General features: G+C 32.1%; 2 protein-coding genes, 2 non-coding genes and 1 pseudogene across 4 annotated transcripts; 4 read left to right on the top strand and 1 right to left on the bottom strand.

Moving 5' to 3' along the window:
- The first annotated feature begins 435 nt into the window (after window positions 1-435).
- Window positions 436-631, top strand: LOC123919280. Its single transcript, XR_006813187.1, has one exon. It is a non-coding gene; the product is annotated as a U2 spliceosomal RNA (small nuclear RNA).
- A 1,781-nt stretch (window positions 632-2,412) lies between these two features.
- LOC123919098 lies at window positions 2,413-2,608 on the top strand. Its single transcript, XR_006813028.1, has one exon. It is a non-coding gene; the product is annotated as a U2 spliceosomal RNA (small nuclear RNA).
- A 1,834-nt stretch (window positions 2,609-4,442) lies between these two features.
- On the top strand, window positions 4,443-5,344 carry LOC123917635 (annotated as a pseudogene).
- Window positions 5,345-6,607: 1,263 nt separating this feature from the next.
- Window positions 6,608-14,725, top strand: LOC123917634 (gamma aminobutyrate transaminase 3, chloroplastic-like). Its single transcript, XM_045969406.1, has 19 exons — window positions 6,608-6,813; window positions 7,984-8,126; window positions 8,648-8,732; window positions 8,873-8,945; window positions 9,356-9,453; window positions 10,402-10,494; window positions 10,889-10,962; window positions 11,050-11,088; window positions 11,192-11,280; window positions 11,365-11,441; window positions 11,529-11,603; window positions 12,514-12,561; window positions 12,664-12,747; window positions 12,835-12,922; window positions 13,000-13,078; window positions 13,172-13,262; window positions 13,342-13,420; window positions 13,788-13,903; window positions 14,472-14,725. Exons 1-19 carry the CDS (start codon window positions 6,778-6,780, stop codon window positions 14,544-14,546), a joined length of 1,542 nt encoding a protein of 513 aa, XP_045825362.1. The 5' UTR covers window positions 6,608-6,777; the 3' UTR covers window positions 14,547-14,725.
- An 807-nt stretch (window positions 14,726-15,532) lies between these two features.
- Window positions 15,533-16,197, bottom strand: LOC123917637. Its single transcript, XM_045969407.1, has 2 exons — window positions 15,985-16,197; window positions 15,533-15,892 (listed from the first exon to the last, which is right to left on the bottom strand). Exons 1-2 carry the CDS (start codon window positions 16,075-16,077, stop codon window positions 15,773-15,775), a joined length of 213 nt encoding a protein of 70 aa, XP_045825363.1. The 5' UTR covers window positions 16,078-16,197; the 3' UTR covers window positions 15,533-15,772.
- Window positions 16,198-23,576: the final 7,379 nt, after the last annotated feature.

Below are 23,576 nucleotides of genomic sequence, written 5' to 3'. Positions count from 1 at the left end.
ATTAACTTACGTTCTCGCTAAATGATTATTCGCCGCTTAATAATTTAATTATAAATCACGCCCTCGCGTAATAAAATAATTAAATAACGAATACTAAATTTTGGGTCGTTACATTTATAAAGGCTTGACATGCTAGTAAGTTCGCCGAGCTGAGTAGCGACAGCTTGTGACCCGAGTGGGGGCAACAAGGTGATGGAACATGGCTTAGGCTTAACAGGTTGGACTGGTTTGTGCACCATAGAAACACTATAAGCCATCAAGCTGATTATCAAAACAACTTTTGTTGTGAATATTTTTAAATACTGTTACATAAAAGTGTAGCTAACAGAACACTAGTAGAAGAAGTTATAGCATAAGAGTCCCACATCGCATAGTCAAAAGAGCAACACAGCCCATGTCAAATATAAATCCCGCAGCAAGGATATATTTCAACTCATACCTTTCTCGGCCTTTTGGCTAAGATCAAGTGTAGTATCTGTTCTTATCAGTTTAATATCTGATATGTGGGTCAATGGTCCACGCGATATTAAATTTATTTCTTGAGGGGGAGAGTCCACTAAAATAGCTTGCTATTGGGACTCTCATGTGTCGCTTTTGTGTTGCACTACTGCAATTTCCTGGCGCACCCCACCAATTCAACATCAAAAATTTTCTCTTATTTTATTTATGCGCCTAATATTCCTTCATTTAACCTTACATGTGTTTGAAAATACACAAGTTTGTAAGGGTCGGTAGTCATGTCTAGTAAATGAAAAAAAATAAATTGCGGGGACGATTTTCATATTTATGAGCTTAAATGATTTTACATGAAAGTTTCAACTCATTACCAAAAAAAATACTAATTTCAATACTCATATATGACATAGAATTTCTCCGCAAAGAGAGTATAAGATATTATAGTCAATAAGATATTACTTTTAATTATAAATAAAGTTTATTGCGGAGGCTCATCTTCCCTAAATGGCACCCCAAAAGGAACCCACAAAAAATGATGGTTCAAGGGGCTAGGCTCACCAGGTGTTGTGGGCCGGAGATGCAGCGGCCTGTAATCCCTCCACTGTTAGGAGTAGGAGGTGTTCGCTGCTCTGTGAAACCAGCCTCACGCTGTACCCTCCTGTCTAAGACCCACAAGACTCGTGCCTTTGCTCAAGTCCTGTGGCTCAACTCTCAACTTGGAGCGGGCAGGCCAGCATGGTGCACAAACCAGTCCAACCTGTTAAGCCTAAGCCATGTTCCATCACCTTGTTGCCCCCACTCGGGTCACAAGCTGTCGCTACTCAGCTCGGCGAACTTACTAGCATATCAAGCCTTTATAAACACTTAATTGTGCCATATTCTAGCCGATGTGGGACTTAATGTATCCAAGATGGTGTAGTATTAAATTGGAACATGGTTTCTTAAATGTTGGTTCTCCCCAACTACTTTTGACATGTATTTTTTTAACAATCACTTTTGACATGTTATAACGTTTTGACAAAAAAAAATGTTATCATGGGAGATGAAATATCTTATAAAAAACATAGGATTTGAAATATGTAAGAATTACGTTTTGAAATCATGATGAAACCTTTTTTGAATTTCTCTCACTCTTATGGTCTCTTTTTTAGTTAACTCACGACTATCTTTCCCGTGAAAAATTGGAAACTATATTTCACGAATCCATGAAATAATTTAATAAAAAAGTGACTAGACAAGTTCTTGAGGGAAACATGGCAAAAATGCATACAAAATGAATAAACTAATCATATTACTTCTGCATTCTCATGAGTAACAGTCCAGTTCTTTGGCGAATTATGTGCGTTGTCCTTCCATAATCTGCAGTTGGCCCAAATGCAGTCCTAAAAACAGCACTACAAAGGTTTAACATTTTAATTTGGATCATATCTCAACCACTCGAAATTTATGGAAGAAAGACCACTCAAACCAAACTGCAAATTTACCAAGATTTAGAAGCCAGCTCATGAAAAACTTATAGTAATTACTGTTTACCGATGAAGTTGTTATTCATTGCATAATGACAATATTAAATAAAAAGATTTCCACTTTGATTTGTTAAAAAAATTCATAAGCTGTAATTGAAAATGATTTCACTTGAACTGAACTAGCAATGGAACAAAAAATGAGAACACTTGGTAGGTAGCATTTAAAAAAACATGCTTTCACTATAATTAAGATATTTGTCATGCATACTGACTAGAAGACGAGCATTAGTATAGAAACACTATAAGCCATCAAGCTGATTATCCAAACAACTTTTGTTGTGAATATTTTTAAATACTGTTACATAAAAGTGTAGCTAACAGAACACTAGTAGACTAGAAGTTATAGCATAAGAGTCCCACATCGCATAGTCAAAAGAGCAACAGAGCCCATGTCAAATATAAAACCCGCAGCAAGGATGTATTTCAACTCATACCTTTCTCGGCCTTTTGGCTAAGATCAAGGGTAGTATTTGTTCTTATCAGTTTAATATCTGATATGTGGGCCAATGGTCCACGCGATATTAAATTTATTTCTTGAAGGGGAGAGTCCACTAAAATAGCTTGCTGTTGGGACTCTCATGTGTCGCTTTTGTGTTGCACTACTGCAATTGTCTGGCGCACCCCACCAATTCAACATCAAAATTTCTCTCTTATTTTCTTTCTTCTTATTTTTTATTTACTTATTTTATTTATGCGCCTAATATTCCTTCATTTAACCTTACATTACATGTGTTTGAAAATACACAAGTTTGTAAGGGTCGGTAGTCATGTATTGTAAATGAAAGAAAATTAAATTGCGGGGACGATATTCATATTTATGAGCGTAATTTGGTAAGACTTTTGCTGATGTGTCAAGCTCATTAATGACGTGACAATTTTCATGTTGATAAAACATTTTCATGTCATTAATATTTTTTAAAAATCAAATATTTTAAAAGTATTAAAATAATTAATGATAATTATAAAACCATAAAATAAACCTTTTACATTGGCTTTGTTCGCTCCCTCTCAATCGTTCATTGACTTTGTTCTCAATCGTTAACTTTTTTTGGGTAATTTACTGATTTTTTTTATTATATATATGTATAGAGGTTAATTTTATTGATTTTTTAAATTATTATTAATTAATTAATTCATTGTTTAATACTTTTAAAATATTTGATGTAAAAAAATTAAAGACATAGAAACAGTTTGTCATCATGGTACTGCCACGTCAATAATAAGTTTGACACATCAGCAAAAATTTGACCAAATTGAGTTTGAGGACTACAATTCAAAAAATCTAAAACTGGGGGATCAAAACTTTGAGTTATTCAAAATAGGGGATCAAAAAGTTGGCTTTTAAAATAGGGGAATCAAAAGTTTAGATTTTTCAAAATCGGGGATCAAAAAGTTGGCTTTTAAAATAGGGGGATCAAAAGTGCATTAAAGCCAATTATTTATTATGCAGTTTATTAAATTTGTAGTTTTTTAAAATTGGAAAAAGAATTTTGTCAAAAAAAAAATAATGGAAAAAGAATTGATATTTTTTATAAATACCCTTTATTTTTATGTTAATGTATCCAAACATAAATCAATTTTGTTTAACTCACTTTTAACCAAAATCAAATCTATCAAACTCAATTCTGCTAAATCAATTATTTTTGCAATACAACCAAACACAACCATAGTCATGTCACTAATCACATTCATTATTTTGATTTTAACATTGCAGATTTAATATTAACCGATGATCAATTGATACAATATGCACTAGCAGATATTGAGATGATGTTTCGTAGTTGTGGGAAGAGTTTAAAAGATTATCCTCCAATGCCTAGAGCAGACACATCATTAGTTCCTGATATACAAAATAGTTTAATACACGACGAATTGAATTATAACAAACGATCATTAGCTGAGGAACATGTTAGATTGATGTCAACTATGACTTCAGAGCAACGTAAAGTATATGACACAATAATGACAAGAGTTAACGAAAACAAACCTGGTGTGTTTTTTCTTTATGGTTGTGGCGGTACAGGGAAGACATTTATCTGGAGGGCCATGTCAGCCGCATTACGCTCAAAAGGTGAGATAGTTTTAACAGTTGTCTCAAGTGGGATCGCTGCATTGCTTATACCTGGCGGTAGAACAACACATTCAAGGTTTTGTATTCCTCTAAATGTTGACGAGTTTTCAACATGTACCATAGTTCCTAAAAGCCCTTTGGCGCTATTAATACAAAAAGCAAAGCTCATTATATGGGATAAAGCACCAATGATGCACAAACACTGTTTCGAAGCTGTTGATCGAACTTTTATTCTCAAGTCTGTTGATAAAAAAAATAAACACATTCCCTTCTGTGGAAAAGTTGTTGTTTTTGGCAGATATTTTAGACAAATTCTACCAGTAATACCCAAAGGTACAAGGCCAAAAGTTGTTCATGCTACTATTAATTCTTCGGTTCTTTGGAATTTTTGTGAAGTTTTAACATTGAGTAAAAACATGAGGCTTCTCGGTGGTGCTTCGAGTGCAGACGTTGAACAAAGAAGATTGTTTTCTGAAAGGGTTTTGGGTGTTGGCGATGGAGAAATTGGAGATGACAACGACAATGATTTAGAACTTGACATTCCATCAGATTTATTGATTCCAAATTCAGGTGATCCTCTTGCTTCTATCGTTGAAAGCACTTATCCCCAACTTTTACAAAACATGAACGATATAACGTATTTCCAAAATAGAACTATACTAGCTCCTAAAAATTCAATAGTCGACACAATAAATGATTATATGTTAGATTTAATTCCTAGTGAAGAAAAAACATATTTGAGTTATGATACTCCACTCACACAAAATGTAGACGGTCAAACAATGGATGATGTTCATACTCCCGAATTTTTGAACATGATTTCTACGTCGGGACTTCCAAATCACAAATTGAGACTTAAAGTTGGAGTTCCAGTTATGCTATTAAGGAATTTGAATAAAAAATTAGGATTATGCAATGGAACAAGACTTATTATTACGAGATTGTGAAAACGTGCTCTTGAAGGAAAATTTATTTTAGGAAGTAATATTGGTGATCAGGTATTCATACCTAGATTTTCTCTGACACACCATCTGACGTGAGAATTCCTTTTAAATTTCAACGGAGACAATTTCCTATAATGATTTCTTTTGCGATGACTATTAATAAGAGTCAAGGACAATCTTTAAAGCATGTTGGGATATATCTTCTGTCGCCAGTGTTTTCACATGGTCAGTTGTATGTTGCAATTTCAAGAGTTACTTCTAGAAAAGGATTAAAAATATTGATCATCGATGACGACGGTGAAGATACGACTAAGACTTCAAATGTGGTCTATAAGGAAGTCTTTCATAATATAACATAATTTTCTTTGTATGAATATTTATCCAAAATTATTGTTGAACTATCGTTTAATGTTACTCAACTTTTTTCATAAACTAATCGTAAACCAATTATAAAAAAAGTTTGGGATATGACGAAATGTGTATATAATTTACATGTCCGATTACAAAAAAATATTTACTCAATTTTTTTAAAATTTTTTTTTTACAAAACATGTCTCATTTTTTTTTCTTCGTTGCCACTATTTTTTTATGCCAAAAAAATGATAATTCAATTTAAGATCACAATGTGAACTTTTAATATTTAATCAAAATTTAAAATAAAGAGTAAAGACAATCTGTTAAACATGTTAATATATATATCTATCGTCGCTAATGTTTTCACATGGTCAGTTGTATGTTGCATCTTCAAGAGTTACTTCAAGAGAATGATTAAAGATTCTAATTATCGACAAATACGGTGAAGATGCAAATAAAATTTCTATTGTAGTTTATAAGGAAGTACTCCATCCGTCCCAAAATATAAGCAAAAGTGAGTCAAAAAAACTTGATGTATTTGGTTAAAAATTTGGACTACATACATTCACTTTTGTTAACTAACTTTTGCTTATATTTTGGAACGGATGGAGTATTTCGTAATATATCATAATTTTCGTTGTATGAAAATTTATCCAAATTTATGGTTAATATTAGTCCAATTTTTCATATACCTTTTAATCATACATGTGTGTGCACGGGTCGAAAATTCTAGTTGCAGTGTAATTTTGTCATCGTAATCTTTTTTCCCCTCATTGTCCCTATCTTTTTATTGCAATTTTAAATTAAAAAAAAAAAAATAAACTTATCTACAGTGAGAATAAACCTGCATCTTTGATTATTTTATACGATGTATAAACCACCTTAATGCATTCAACACTTGGACAAGTGGTCCGCCCACCCGAGTTAAGTAAAGGTTGAATGATTATTTAATCGAGTCTTATTATTACCCATTTTTTAATTTACTACTCCCTCCGTCCTATAATGAGTGAACTCGTTGACTACGTCATGCATGTTAATGTATAATTTTAATGATTAATATTTCTAATTGTTATAATTATAAAAATATCATATTTTGAAAATACTCATCGAGATGAATCCAACATAATCAACCTACCAATAATTGATTAATGAGATGACACACAATTATTAAAATGAGAAATGAATGAATGGATGTATCAATCAAAAAGAGTCCAAAGTAGTAAGTAGTGAATCAACACAGTCCAAATCCACATAGACAAACATATTCCTTACGGTTCGGCGGGTCCCATCCCTTCCATCACGCTCACGCTAGTGGCTTATGATTACGACAGAGTTTAACTACTACTAGTTAGTACTATATACTCTCAACATTTCTTCACTCTCCAGCATTTCTCTTTTTCTTCGCTCTTCAGTCTTCCCACAAACCATGAATAGCCTCATCCGATCCACTCTCAGAAACAAGGCATGTGTATTTGTTCTTCTCATTTCTTCAATTTTCTCTGTTAAATCTGTTTCTTATATGTATTTATGTTATAATCTGCGAAATGGAATTGAACTTATGGATTTGATTGATGTTTGATCAAAGCATTCTGATCTTGTTTAATTCAACTCTCAATTGCTTATTATTCACGTTTAATTACCTTTTTGGATATGTGATTGCAACTAAAACTAATTTATGTGCTAATCGTTAGCTGGTTCAGTGGTGATTGACACTGAACTTGGTAGGAAAGGCAAGGGTTCGATCCACCACAACTACGATCGGGAGTGAGTTGAAACCACTTGATGTCACCCCGAACCAAATTAGGCCGTCCAGTGCGCCTGATACCGGTGGTGAAAAAAAAAATTTACCTTTACAATTAGAGAGAACATGAGTTTTATGAAATTCAACAATATTCAAGCTTATGGAAATGGAAATCTACTAATTAATCCTTTATCCTTTGAATTTCTAGAATATCTTACTTAGGTCAATCAATGTTGATCACATTTTGCCAATCTTAAGAAATGGAGAGATATGATGATTGATTCAATGTGATGAAAAAACAAAGAAGATGCTTTTAGATTTCTTCTATTTCATTGTTCCTTTCTTTTCTAAAGCCTTAACAAAAAGCAAGTTGGGGTCTGTTTGGCATGACGCATTTTTTAGCTTATATGATTAAAAAAGATCTGTTTGGTGGTAACGGTTATTTTCCTACGAGCTTATAACTCATTTTTACTAGCTTATAGCTTATTTTGATTCGTTAATTCAATTAGCTTATAGCTTAAAGTTTATAATTTTTCTCTTAATTTTACATAAATTAAACACCTTTGTTTTATGTTATTTCATATTTATATGTTAGTTCAACTGCTAATTTTATCAAACACTTCAAATTCAATCAGGTAGCTTATCAACTATCCCTATAAGCTTAGCTTATCAGCTATCTACTATAAGCTCATCCGCTATGAGCTAGCTTATAAATTATCCGTTTTTTTATGAAACAGAGCCTTAGTTAAGGTGTTGAATATGTTGTCTTGTCCAGAACTTTATTGATCTGATTCGGTATTGATGGATGGTCATGGTCCATTAGCAGCCCTGTCTTTTACTTGTTTTTTTTTCTTCTTCTTACTATGTTTTTGGTTTAATTTCTATTTACAGACAGCTTCAGCTTTAGTATGTGCAGCAGTTCCCAGAAGTTTTCGGGGAAGTATTATTCAGGCTCCCTTATGGTCTAGGTCAAGTAGTTCAGAATCTTCTTTGGCTACGGATAATTCAACTTCAGATGTGAAAACTGACCAAGGGTATATGGTTCTTCTGAGCTAACTGTTTACCACTTTTGCATGTGTGCAGTTTTGAGAACTGAATATAGCACTATCTTGAACTTATCTAATTTGGCACCTTTAAACTTGATACGAGAACCACTGTTTTCTATGATAAAGTATGATGTCTCTCTGCTTATGTTGAGATTTCCAACAGGCTAATTGTATTAAAGCGGAGGTGTAAATACCCTTTTATTATCCAATGGAGAATTGAATGATTTGGACAATCGCCCCTATAGACTAGTGTTCATAATTCAGATTCATTCATGAATATAGATGGATACATAATCTGATTCCTTTCTCTTCCTTTAGATCCCTGTTTTGAGTTTTGTAGCAGCTGTTCATAACCATAGGTCAAGGAAAAAAAATTCTGGTGGAGAGTCCATGCAAGAAGTTTATTTATTTAGTTATTTTTTAAAACAAAAACAATGAAAAATTAATCCAAGTTTAAGTTTCATATGATTACCAGGTGTAAATCTGCTGAAATATTTTGATTATTTCAGGTTCAAGGGCCATGATATGCTTGCCCCTTTCACACCTGGGTGGCATACTACCGATGTGAATCCTTTGGTTATTGAAAAGTCTGAGGTGTACTTCCATGCTATGTGTCTTTGATTTTTATAGTATTACTGTAATGTAGTATATGTTACTAAATCAAGCTTCACTTTGTTTTTATTCAAAAGATAACTAGTGTTTTTGTGTCACATTTACCTGATTAATTAATCCAGGGAAGCTATGTATATGACATTAATGGGAAGAAATATCTTGACGCACTTGCTGGTCTATGGTGCACCGCTTTAGGTATATATGATTTTTATTTCTGCTTATTTATTTATTTATCTCTTCCTGAGCTTTGATATCTCAGATTTCCCTTTTTATCATTTCTTAATGTCATATTCCTTTGGTTCATATGTTCTCAATCCATCTTGCTGAGCTTTGATACTTTAGCTTTTTCAAGGATCCGTCTTCCTCCCTTCTAGGCTCTATTTATTATGGAAATTTGTTTTTCTTTTTTTCTTGGTAACAAGAATGAATGGTAGAGTTGTGCGGCTATTTTTGCAGAATGCCCGTGTCAACATAAAAAATATTCTGTGTTTCAACACAGTATATTAGCATAAGAATGTTATTGCAAATGTCAACATGCTTTTTGTTGATATAGATAATTTTTGTGAATGGAAGGGGTTTTCTTGAAAGCAAATTTTATTTTACAGGGGGAAGCGAGCAGCGCCTTGTTGATGCTGCCACTGCACAATTGAAGAAGTTGCCATTTTACCATTCCTTTTGGAATCGAACCACAAAACCTTCATTGGTATTCATATCAATCTCTTACAACTTACTCAACATTATTTTATGCTTGCTTATTTTTCTTATTTATAATTTACTTCTATATTATTTCTTTCTATTGCTCTTCCCTATTATACAAGAGATCCACTACATTGGCCACAAGGCAAGATAGAGTTAAAAATGAATTCATTGGAGGAAATGTCTGGGTAAAACCAATCGGAAGAAGATGCACAATCTAGCCTTAGGTAGTTCATGCATGCATGTATAATGACTTGTAGAATCCCCAATAAGGAGTACAGGCTTGTTTGTTCAAGCCTGAAAACCAAGTAATATTATAATATAGTACCAATGAATGGACCATACATCATATGGATTTAAACTTTGACAAACTAAACTTTGGCAAATTATTATAAAGGATTTAAATTTAAATGGCTTCTTTTTAGACATGATTTACTATAACATACTATTGAAGTGCTAAAGAGAGATACAAGAAAGAAGCGTTGAGTTGCAATGAGACCCTTGAAAATTTTCCAGCTCAAAAGTATTGAAGCTTCTCTATAGTTGTTACTAGGAGTTCATATGGTTTGTCAGAGTAATAAAGAAGCTTTTAGTTTCTAGTAAAAGTTTTGAATATTTAGAAATGCGATAATGCAGTATAAAAAAATAATTGAAATAAACTTTATAGTGCCATTTTATTATATGAGACTATGAAGGTAATTGATTGAATAATGTGTTTGTTCAATAAAAAGCTGATACTTGCAATTTTATCAATTACTTGTTGGAATTTATATTTGAACCAAAGCTTCTTGAAGATGCATGTAATATGGTGGAAAAAAGCTTATTAATATGAAAGATGCTTCCTCATTATGTAGAAAATAAATTAATTGAATTAACGATAAAGTAGATTGTAGAAAACAAATGAATAATTTGATTTCCATTTCGATATTTTATTAATATATATTTCCACATACAGGATCTAGCCAAGGAGCTCCTAGAATTTTTTACAGCCAGAAAAATGGCTAAAGCTTTTTTTGTTAATAGTGGGTCAGAAGCCAACGACACTCAGGTGTGTTAAGATTAATTATCCTCTTATTTGTTAGTGTCTCATGTTTTCTCCTATAAAATTTAATTCAACTTTAGGATTGATATTTCAAATCAAATGTGTTTACTTTCTCTGCAAAATTAAAGTTTAGCATCAAACCTAGAAACTCGAAAACATATACTGGATACAACAGGTACCATTGGCAGGGTAAATCTAGGAGTAGGAGCTGTCAAGTTCAAGCACCTTAAATGCAGAAAGACAAAATGAAATATATTCTCAACCAAATGTGGTTATTTAAAAATAAATATAACCCATGTAAGGGTTTGAGTAGATGTCGTGTTAACATATATTGAAGTACAGTGTTTATGTAGAATAAATTTTAGTTATATTTCACCTTCATATATATATTTTCTCACAGGTCAAAATTGTATGGTATTATTTCAATGCCCTTGGAAAACCAAATAAGAAGAAATTCATAGCTCGGACTAAATCGTACGCATGACAACTCAATCAAGTCTGTTGTATCTAATATACCTGAAAAGTATGCATAATAACTTGCGTATTTCTGTATTTTGTCAGGTATCATGGTTCAACATTGATAGCAGCCAGTCTTTCGGGGTACCATGAACAACCATTTTTTCCAGTAAACTTGTGCTTATGTAGAACGGTTTTAAGTTATAAAAAAATCTTTATTCAATTATCTCGACAATGTGTATTTCAGTCTTACAGCTTTGCATCAAAAGTTTGATCTGCCAGCTCCTTTTGTTTTGCATACTGATTGTCCACACTACTGGCGGTATCATCTTCCAGGTTATTATTTAGATGGACATGTTTTTTGATATGTTAGATATCTATCTTAAGGTATAAATATTATGCATGTTTATGACATCTCAGGTGAGACAGAGGAAGAATTTTCGACCAGATTGGCCAAGAATTTGGAGGAGCTAATTCTGAAAGAGGGACCAGAGACGGTAATAATATATTAATATGCATGCAAAGTGTTTCCTTCTACCGGAACGTCGCGTTATCACTGACCTGTACATTCTTTTTTGTTACAGATTGCTGCATTTATTGCAGAACCAGTGATGGGGGCTGGAGGTGTAATACTTCCACCAGCAACTTATTTTGACAAGGTAATTTCTCATCATCAATGCTTCAGACTTGAGTTCACCTTATTTTCTGTTTTCAAGGATTTCTATATGAAATTTTCAACCATTTCTATATGAAATGGTGTAAACAAAATTATTATGAAAAGCAAAATGTTTTCTTATTTCTCAAACCCAATAGGCCCTAAAATTTTCTTTTAAGTAATTTACAGTAATGCATTTTCATTTGTATTCTTGGTCCCAAAGAGAAGAAAAATCACTAGAAGGAATTATTTGTAATGCATTTACAGTCTAGTAATATTGGACTTCTGCTTGAACTAGTAACTCTAATATTTGACTCGCTGTTTTTGTAAGTATTACTTTGTATAAATAAATAGGTGTATTTTCGTGTAACATCTCAGTACTGCCTATCTAATAATTCATTGTTGGCCGTAGTTTTCTCTTTATGATTTTTTTTGTCTAAACTCTGAAAAAACTTAACAAGTGGAATAAATTGAATAAGGCTTAACTACACATTTGGTCCCTTACGTTTATTTTAGGTTTCAATTTGGTCCCTTACGTTTAAAAAGTATCAATTTGGTCCCTTACGTTTATTTTAAGTTTCAAGTTAGTCTTTTCCGTTAGTTTTGTCACTAACACCGTTTGAACAGTACACGTGTCAGCGTGTCCAAGTGTCACGTGTCAGTCCACGTATGCAAATTGACTGCCACATGTGACAAAATTGACGGAAAGGACCAACTTGAAACCTAAAATAAACGTAAGGGACCAAATTGATACTTTTTAAACGTAAGGGACCAAATTGAAACCTAAAATAAACGTAAGGGACCAAATATATAGTTAAGCCATTGAATAAAGTAGGATGAATATATGGAATGGGATGGAACTGATACCATTTTACACTTTTAAAAATTTCTTTGTAACATTTAATTCTATGTAGATCCAAGCTGTCGTCAAGAAGTATGATATCCTTTTTATTGCGGATGAGGTACTTCCTTAACTCTTCAAATTCTATTATATAAAATATTCTGTTTGGAGTTTCCCATTCTGATTGTTGTCTTATATGTTTCTTTATGGCTTCTTTTTCAAGGTCATCTGCGCCTTTGGGAGGCTTGGGGCCATGTTTGGTTGTGACAAATATAACATTAAGCCAGACCTTGTTTCCTTGGCAAAGGTAATATTAACATCTCTAATTACAGATTTACCTTTTCATAATTTTAGAAGTTTGCACTATGTTCTTCATGTTCTGTTTGACTTCTAGGCACTTTCTTCTGCATACATGCCAATTGGAGCTGTCCTTGTGAGCCCAGAAATTTCAGAAGTAATACATTCGCAAAGCAGCAAACTTGGTATAATGGTTCATTTTCATCCATTCAACACCTCATCTTTAGGTTTAGTATTTTTGACACATGTTTGTTTATGTTAGGTTCCTTTTCTCATGGGTTCACTTATTCTGGATCACCTGTACCCTGTGCTGTTGCACTTGAAACACTCAAAATCTACAAGTGTGTTCCTTTTTTTCTACCATTTTAAAACTAATATGATGCTTATTATTTCATTGTTTGGCTATGGAATGTGATAATTCCTTATTTTCACAGGGAAAGAAATATTGTTGACGTCGTGAACAAGATAGCTCCAAAGTTCCAAGATGGCATAAAGGCTTTTTCTGATAGTCCCATCATTGGAGAGGTATATATTATTTGCTGGTTAATTTTAAGTTTGTGGTTGATATAAATGCAAGAAAAATGTGACACTTCTCCATTTGCAGATACGGGGAACTGGCTTGATCCTTGGGACTGAGTTCACAGACAACAAATCACCTAATGATCCATTTCCTCCTGAATGGGGCAAGTTCAAGACTTATTTTTCACCATTCCTGTGCCCGATTAATTTATACAACATGGCTTTTATTCTGTTTGGTGATATTATGTGTAGTTTAAGCAGCATACTATCTAATATATGGCTATCCTTTGATAATCACTTACAATCCGAGTGACACATAAACATTAAGTGGGCTGCCTCCTTTCAAGTTTAGAGTCTATAAAAAACGATAGATAAATTTCTTTTTAGGTTTATAATGGCTCATATTTGCCGCTTTACTCTTATTTATTGTAGTAAATCGGTTCACTGGTTTAAACATTGAATAAGCATGCTGTTTTTATGTGGTTGTTGTCTTATTTACCAGTTTGTTCTGACACTTGATGTACGTTACAGGAATAGGTGCTTATTTCGGAAAACAATGTGAGAAACATGGGATGCTAGTTCGGGTAGCTGGAGATGGTATCATGATGTCTCCACCATTTATTATGTCACCTGAAGAAGTTGATGAGGTAGGTAACTTAACAGACAAATTTCTGTTCGCAAGAACAGAAATTCATGTTTTATTTAATTTTTGACATCTGGACTAGAAAAAAGTATCGCAAAAAAAAAAATTATTGAATATGACGCGAAGAAACAACTTTTATGTTCAATATTCCCAGGGTCCCTAGAGACCTCATTGTTGAGCGCATACATGCATCCATAAGTACTCTTATCTATATTGCGCCCCCCGCGCGCACACACACACATCAAACATACATGTAGTTCTGCTTCTGCACATTCCCATCAAGGGAAACTCTATTCTCAAACTGAATTGATTGCAACTGCCCAAATTGATTGACTGATTAATATGATAGCTCAAGGTTCTATTGAATTTTGCTGTGATTTTTTCAAGAGTCAGAACTCCAACGTGTACTTGTTACATATTTTCTGTCTAAGTAACATAAATATTACATTGTGCATATATTTTAGGACAATTTTTTATCTCCCTCATTTTTATTGTGATTTAGTAGACAATTTGTGCCATTTACTATAATTGAGACTTTATTATAAGTGAGGTTTGTATTCTTTTTTTCCCAGTTAATCAGCATTTATGGCAAAGCTTTAAGAGATACGGAAAAGAGAGTCCAAGAGCTCAAGTCTCAGCACAAGTAGTTGAGGCCGATGATGACGAAATAATAATTTCTGTTCCCTTGTAATAACTTATCAGGCAAATTACTCTTAATAGAACTTTGTTCCAACCTTTTTGTTATTGTAAATATTAATGTGTATAATCTGTGCGCATAATTCGGATACCTGATAAAGTATACAAGGCAGAGGCGCAATTCCAAAAATTTAATTCCAGAATCTATATACTCACATTCCAGTACGGTTATGTAGACAATTCAATAATGCTTGCTACACATCTGAGGTGTGTAGCAATCTTAATAGGCCAAACTGTAATGAGGTGATGAAAATTGTTGAAATGTGAGGTTAGCATTATTGATCTAGAGAAACTATAATAGCTAGCCGAAAAGCACGAGGAACATGTGACTAATAGCATGTTTGGTTGCGCGGTGGGCTACCGCAGCCGCGCGTCTAGAGCCTCTCAAATGTTGAAAATGAGAAGCTAGGATTTGGCGTGTCAAAAAAAAAAAAAGAGCGCATTTGCAGGCTCATCTATACCTTTGCCCAAATTTATGACATAAATTGAATGTGACAAATTTATAATGAAATGGAAGTATCATTTTCTTTTGGTCGCAAGATAAGTAAAGCATGATAAAAAAATTCAAAAATTAAATTCGGAATTTTTCAAATGATTCGTCTTTTTAGTGGAGGTCAATAACCATCCATTAATGTGAGCCTGATGACTTAGTTTAATGAAATGGAAGTATCTGCTGAACCTTTCGTGAATCTGTATTATGAATTGTTTGATATTATAACATCATTGTGATTTATAAAAGGGTATTTATCCTTGGTGTGTTTACTTTCTATTCTAGTTGTTTAAAATGAGAAGAAAATTATAGATGGGGAAGAGAGCGTTTACTCTAAAACTGAAGAATTTGAGTTACTTTTGAAAGAGAAAAATGGGAAACCAACCATATCCATTACTTTTCACACACCACAAATATACTTTTAACAGTTCAATAAAGAAAAATATATACTTTTAACAGTTAATTTTCTACTTAATAATCACAACTTTCACTTAGCTTTATAAATTCTGGATTAGTCCTGCCAGTTCAACTTGGATGGGACAATGCTACTCCATTCATTGAATGAGTCTAAGCCTTTACACTTTGTAGCAATGTGACAGCAAAAATAAAGAGTAGTATAATTCATTAACTAAACATAAAAATAAAATGAAAAGCAACTGAACATTAATTGAAAGATGATAGTAGTAATTAATTGGTTTTGTTATTTTTCTTAGCTTGTCTTCTAGCTCGCCTCTCTCGAGACGAGCTGGATAATCGTCTGTAACCTCCATTTTCTGATTCAGATTCATCCCAATCTTGAAGTGATTTCTGTCATAATTCAATTTTATTACATAATAATAAGATTGATAAAGAGAGCATGCATATAGTTATATACATAATTGATGATGTTGCTTAATTACCTCTCTAATCTCATTGAAACTCACTGCATAGAAGGTTACAGCTGCAGCAGCAACAATGCCCAAAACTGGTAGAGCTATTTGCATTGCATCCATATCTGATATCTCTCTCTGTATTTCACTTTCTTTCTTTTTTTCTCCTTCCTTTTTTTTCCTGTCTTTTTTTGTGTTTTTGTATGTGAATATGTGATACACGGAGAGGTATAGATATTAGATAAGATATGCTTCTACCGAATTCAGATCCCCCGTAGGATCCTGATAACTAAAGCACCAAAATTACATCTTTAGTCCTTTAACTTTATTTCAGGTAACAATTTAGTCCTTTATTTTATTTTTTACGTCATTTTTGTTCTTTTTGGTCATTTATTCATATTTGTATATGATTTTCAAGCTTCAAATCTATTATATTCTTTTGTAAAAAAAAAAACTATTATATTCTTTTACGGCATAAGATAAATTTATGATTGAAAGCAAACAAAGAATGAAAACTAAAAATCTGATGATTGAAATTCATATCCAAACATAAAAAAAAGGGACTGAAATGTTATAAAAAAATATAAAGGACTAAATTGTTACTTAAAATAAAGTTAAAGGAATGAAAATATAATTTTACCTTTATTTTATAATTCAAAATACCAAACTTAAATCTAAATTGTCTGAACTTTAGTGAAGGAACATTGATGCTTCAATTGCATAAATGTAGACAATCTTGGTTGTAAGGTTCACAAGTTAACTTGTGAAGTTGTGAAACCCCGTAGACAGATTCACAAGTTAAGATGCGAACAATACCAAAACCCAAAATGCAGAGAAACAGCATCATCAATGAATAAGAACATTAAACGAAAATAGACAATAATCATATATATATATAGACACACACATAAATTATATCAAAATATCATTTTAAATATAATAATATGATTAGTCATATACATTTTAGACTTTAACCATTTCACGTCAAAATATCAAAAAGTGATTAGTCTAATGACATACAATTTAACTAATCCTATGCAAGATCTACTTTGTTATCCACAATACTACCATCTTCAACCTTCACAACATCGTCATCTTTCTCAAGGTCTATAACATTCTTTTCTTGTTGAGGTGTTACAGAATTTCCAATTATCCCACCACCTTGAGCACGACTAAGATCGTTATACGTAGTCATTCGATGAATACATCTGTTCAACAAACTTAATGCATTTTGCAGACAGTATTTTTCCCCTATCAGACTAGTATGAGGTAATGGGATGTTTGGATTCAAATGTATCTACATGAAATGGTTGTCATTGACATATCTGAGGCAAACAATCTCTACTTGTTTTGGTGCTCCCTTTAACGGAATTTTTTTTAGAGCACTCATTGATATCAAATGCTTTAGTCATCTCCCCTAAATGTCTTACAACAGTCTCATCATTAAGATACCAAGCATGGATAAGAAGCTTGCAATTTTCTATGATCTTATGAATAAGAGGGAATAACATAAGAGCGAAAATGAGTGGCACCAACGGATCTCCATGTTGCACTCCAGTGGGTGACATGATATGTTCGTCCCCAAGGTACAACTTTGTTGCCTGATCATAAGAAACCAACCCACAAAGAAAAAGATGGACATCTCACTCTCATTTCACGCAGTAGCGTCGACTTTTCTACCATATTGATAGCATTCAAGAAATCTACCGTGAGCATAGACAAAGAACCATCTTCATGTCGCTGGCTCAGCACCTTGTTGACACTATGCAAAATGGCATCTACACCACATGATATCCCGACCTCAAACTGAAACACATTGAGATATTTAGCCACATCATTATCGACCCCTTTCATAGCAACCTTGGATATCATACGCCTCTAAATAGTACCTACTACAATATGTGTGTCCCACCATCAAGCTTTAATAACGGTGTCAAAGGCGCGGAAGTTACAAACTCTGACAAACTTCTTGGGCATCTTCCTCCTAGCCACAAATTAACCACTAGAGTGATAGCGTCTAATAAGTGTTGGATCCGCAAACCATCTCTACCACATGATGTTCCTTTAGGGAACAATTTAATACACTTGAGAACAATGTCAATTCTTCAACCACAAGGGGAGCTTCAGAAAACATGGTGGCCGACACAGAGGGAGGCGGCCTGTAAGTGTGTCAACTTTATGTTGAAGAATAACGTTGATATTGGAATGAGATGTGATAAATTGAAATCAAGTTAACTAGTTATAGGTTACGAAAAGCAATTTGATTTCATATTAAATTCTTAATCATTAGTATTTAAATTTGTTAATCTTTATAGTTATTTTTTGTTTAAAAAAAATGTAAATCATGTAATAAATATCTCACGGGCAAATTAAAAATAAAATAATTGTTTGACCGGCCGGCCCGCTAACCCACCAACCCGTCAATAAATGGGACGTGCTTAAATATTGACTACGGACACCTAAATTGGTCCACCCTACCCTGCCTCGCTTGTAGACGGCTTTAATCATAGCAGATTGTCCACTTTACCGCCGCTAAGAAGGAATACTCAAATTCTAAAATAGGTAGTACTAAGATCTCAATTTCTCAAATATAAGCAAAGATTCTTTTTCTATGTTCATTGAATTATTTATTTATTTGATATACATTTTAGGCCAAATATATAATAATTCAATAAACCTAAAATCAAAATTTTACTTATATTTGAGATTTGGATCATTAAGTAGTGCCACAGAACCATTTTCTTTAAAAATAATTAAATTATCAAACACATTTATTGAAAACTTCATTATTTGTTAAGTGTTAAAAAAAATGTTAACATGTATAAGGATACAGAAAATAAATATATAAATATTTTTCTTATAACTTGCAAATTCAACTTTTTAAAAAATACTTCATCCGTTTCAAAATAATTGTCACTTTAGAAATAAAATTTTGTCTCAAAATAATTGTTATTCTCATTTTTTAATGTAATATTTTTCAATTGTACCCCCTAATAATTACTATACTATGCATTATTCACAAGGAAACAAACCTATAAGGCTATAACTAATAGGGGTAATTTAGTAAAAATATTATTTCTTTTAACAATATTATTACATTTCTTAATATGTGTGAAACAACCTTAAAAGACAATTTTTTTAGACGGAGGGAGTAATGTATATTTACTACTTCTTTCGGTCCTAATTATAAAAAAAGATTCACTTTTTAGATACTTTTACATCAAAATTTTAATATATCTAGTCTATACTATTGTCTAAATACATGAAACTTTAAACATATCTAGAAAGTGAATTTTTTTTGTATAATTGAGATTGGAGCGAGTATTTTTTAAGTAGTTCAAGACATAGGAGTACTCCAAATGTTAAGGGCCAAATGTTAAGGGTGTGTTTGGTTTTATGAAAAGAGAGTAAAAGAAAAGAGAATTAAAAAAATCAATGGATGAAATTGGAATAGAGTTAGTCCAAATTCATCCATAAGTTTCAATCATTTTCTTTCCTTCTAATTTTTTTCCACAAAACCGCCCTAAAAATTTGATTAAGGAATAGGGGGGTGGGCACTGGGTAGCTTATAGCAACAGGCATGACATGATCTTACGTGTGGTATTTGATTGGTTCCAGGAAAAGACAGGACTAGTCGTCATTCATGTTTACACAAAATAAGAGGGCGGTTTGGTCGGTTGACTGTGGCTGCCACTTTGTGCCAATAAAAGCCATTACTACTTTTCTATCTTATTTTCAGTGGGACAAGAAAATGCTTACTAGGAAATTAAATTAAGAAAAATGTTAAACAGTGTTTCGGGACATTTGTTAAGAAAACAAAAATAATAATTGGTATTGAAACTTGTGCAGTCAAACTCCTCAAAAGTTAAAAAAATGTCATTTTCTATTCAAAAATTCCTTTTTTTTGGTTTCCTTAACAAGTGTCCCGAGGACACATGACCCTTAAATTAAAATTAACATTTTTTAAACCAAAAACTGAGATTAATTCTGAATAAAAGATAGATTAAGAGTACTTTTACTAAATCTTCTTTATCGTGTACTTCATCCGTCTCAAAATTTAAGTAAAAGTAGGTTAACAAAAATGAATATATTTGATTCAAATATTTAACCAATTAGATCAAGTTTTTTGACTCATTTTTACTTATATTTTAGGTCGGACGAGTATGATTTTGGTTCGCGGCAGTTGAACTCACCAGCAATTCCTACATTTATCATGTATGAATGCAAGGTGTTTTTGGTCTTTGAACTGAAAAAGAATTCAGTAAATCCAAGTTATCGTCTACATTCAAGTTTTCTACATTTTCCTACAGTTGAACTATTATTCAAGATGCTTTTGGTCTTTGTAACACTTAAAATATATTTATTCGTTTTCTCGCATATATATAAAATGAAATTTCAGATTTGAAGTCAAGTAAAAATGTCTAATCTAACAATATTAATATTGTCAATTGATTTATACTATCTTATAATTTTTTTCCTTGTACATCATTCACTTTATTATATTCAAAATATTTCCTAACGATGCACTTTTAAATAGAATCCGAACCATAATTTATTAAGTTGTAGGAGTTAAACTGTTTCCACATGCACCCGGATGGATTTATGGTCCGTTTGGTACAACGGAAAGAAAGTGAGAAGAAAGAAAATTACGCAAATCAATGCATGAACTTGAACTAAAATTTTATTTAAGTTCATGCATTGGTTTTCGTAATTTTTTTTCCTTCAACTTTCTTTCCGTGGTACCAAACAGAGTCTTAGTGTTTATCACTGGTTTTTCCTAACATACTATGTTTTTCTACTTGGGGGCTTGATAATGTTTTTACCTTTTTTTACCTCAAAATTTAATGTTTCCTAACAACGTTTAAATTCATTTTGTTTTTAACTTAACATGTCTCTTACGCATTGTTTGGTTCAACAGAAACTGGAAGGAAAGATTGTAATATAGTGGAAAGTTCGTTGGAATTTGTGTATCCATCGTTTGGTTGTTCTTAAAAAGAGGGAGGAAAGATTGAAATCAGCGGGTCCTACTTTTAAAAACCTTTCCTCTCAATCTCAATATTGGACGGAAAGCACTATTTTGTGCAAAAATGGCTAAACTGCCCATGTATTGGGTGTCGTGCAACATGAATGTGGTGTTTTATTTTATATTTTGATATTTTTTACATAAGGATATTTATGTAATTTAATAAATATACATCTTTCTTTTCTTCCACTTTCCATTCACTTTCACTAATACCAAACCACTAAAAAATCATCTCACTTTCCTTTTACTTTATTTCCTTTAACAATCTTTCCTCTTATTTTTTTTCCTTTAACTTTCTCTCATCATCCAAACAAAACATTAAAGATACGTATTAAAGATGTAAAAATAAAAACAATATCTTAAATTGTATAAATGATTATTATTTGAGTTATGATTAAATAAATTTCAACAAACTTTAGTCTCGAATATTTTTTGTCACAACTTTTTATTCTACTTTTAAATAAACTAATGTCTATAATATGAATTTTTTTTCTGACTCATATTTTGTGGTACATTATAAAAAAATCTCTTACAAAAAGTTTTTTTTTAAGGAGGGATGAATTAAATATGAATTTTAAAATTCTTTACGCTGAAAAATTCATATTTAATTCATCTGTTGTTAAAAAAATTCTAAATTTTTGTGGGAGAGATTCTTATAATATCATGTACATAAATAAAAAAAAAAAAAACTCATTCAAAAATGTACATGAATTTCTTAAAAGCAGAGATTAATAGTTGTAACGTCAAATATTTTGAAGGATCAAACCTTACTTAAATTTTTTATAGGAACTAAAAACGAAATTTAAGATATGTAAAGAGAGTAAAAATATATTTTACTCTTTGAGTTATTATGTAGATACTTCATGAGCTCATAAACATCATTTTTTTTATGTAGACGAAATGTTAAATTCCACTGAAATTCACATATACTACGAGTTTTTAAGTGAATATTTTTAATCTAGCAATATTTGTCAATTGAATTTTGGCTTATGGACATAAATATCATATTTTAAAAGAAAAATAGTTGTTCATGTGAGCTTAGTTCAGTTTGTAGGCACATTGTATTTTATTTTTTTTGAACAAGGGCACATTGTATTTTATATGTAGATGCCGGAGTTTTAACCTCGAAAAACTCACTTATACATTTTAAGGGTAAAATTTCTAGCCACTAGGCTACCTAAAAAAAATAGTTGAAATATAAATGTAATTCTATCTTTTCAATGTAACAACAATTATTTTATTTTAAGTCTATCATCCGATTAATATTATTATATATGCATAAATTATTATACTTAATTTACGTAAACAATAAATTTATCGATAATTATTAAATAATTGATTTAATTCATAAGAAGTTGACTCAAAACTAGGGTTGGGAACAGGCCAGGCCAGGCCAGGCCTGAGCCTGGCCTACGATTTTTTTTTCAGGCCTGAGTCTGGCCTGTGGCCTATCAAATGTTTTTTTTTTTGCCTGGCCTGACCTTGTAGCCTGTTTAAAAACATGTGTTACATTAAAACTTCTCTATATAGTTTTTTTTAAATAGGCTAAACAGGCCTTAAAAAGTTCACATTTAAATTTTTATAATTTCTACAACATTAAGAAAAAGCTAATAATATGATTAACACAATAATTAAAAACTAATAAAATAACAAATACGATTACGGAAAGTCGCAATAATTAAAAGCTAATAATATTTATATAAATAATATTTTTTTTTATAAGATATAAATAATTATTATTATAAACAGGCCGCCCTATCAGGCTTCGTAGGCCTTTTTAGAAGCCTAAGCCTGACATATTTATGTAAACAGGCCGTTTTCAAAGTCTAAGCCTGACATTTTTAATAACCAGGCCAGGCCAGACCAGGCTTATACAGGCCAGGCCGAAGGCCCCTGTAGGCCGCCTGGCCTATTCCCAACCCTACTCAAAACTAATACTCCTTCTGGTCACTATTATAAAAATATTACATTTTAGGTTCATTGCAAAATTTATGTATCCGGACTATAATATAGACCAAATACATCAGTTTTTTAATGAACCTAAAAAATATTTTTTTTGTTTATAATAGTGACCGAAGGGAGTACTATTTTAGAATTGAGTCATACTCTTAATTTTGTGACCCTCCAAAATCAAACTCATTATGATTATCATGTTTCCAGGCTTGTTGAGATCTGCAGGTTCTTTGCCTCCACTGTCGTCGAATTATATGTATCAATCTTTCTGATGGATTTCAGAATGACTCTGATATCTTTGTCACTTTCTCAGGTTGACACAACAAGACTGTTTGACTCAAAAGAGTCTTAAATACTTGTTGTGATTCATTGTAAGGGGCTATTGAAATGTGAATCGGTCCGTGTTGATGATCGGTTCATTCGTCATTTTTCAAACTATGGTCGGTGCTTGCAGACGTCCACTATGCTCGTGTTTGGTGATAATCTGTTAGACTTGACCTACACTTTACTGAGTTAAGTTTTATGTCCCCAAAGTTTTTATTTCCCTTATATTTTTTTTCTTTCTTTTGATTGTATATATTATTAAAATTATGAGACTATAATAGATTTCGATGCCGCCTTAATTAATATTTCTAAAGTTCCTTTG

This window comes from Trifolium pratense, linkage group LG3 (genome assembly GCF_020283565.1).
Source record: "Trifolium pratense cultivar HEN17-A07 linkage group LG3, ARS_RC_1.1, whole genome shotgun sequence".
In the NCBI taxonomy this organism is placed as follows: Eukaryota; Viridiplantae; Streptophyta; class Magnoliopsida; order Fabales; family Fabaceae; genus Trifolium; species Trifolium pratense.
This window is presented reverse-complemented; position numbering and strand designations above follow the sequence as displayed.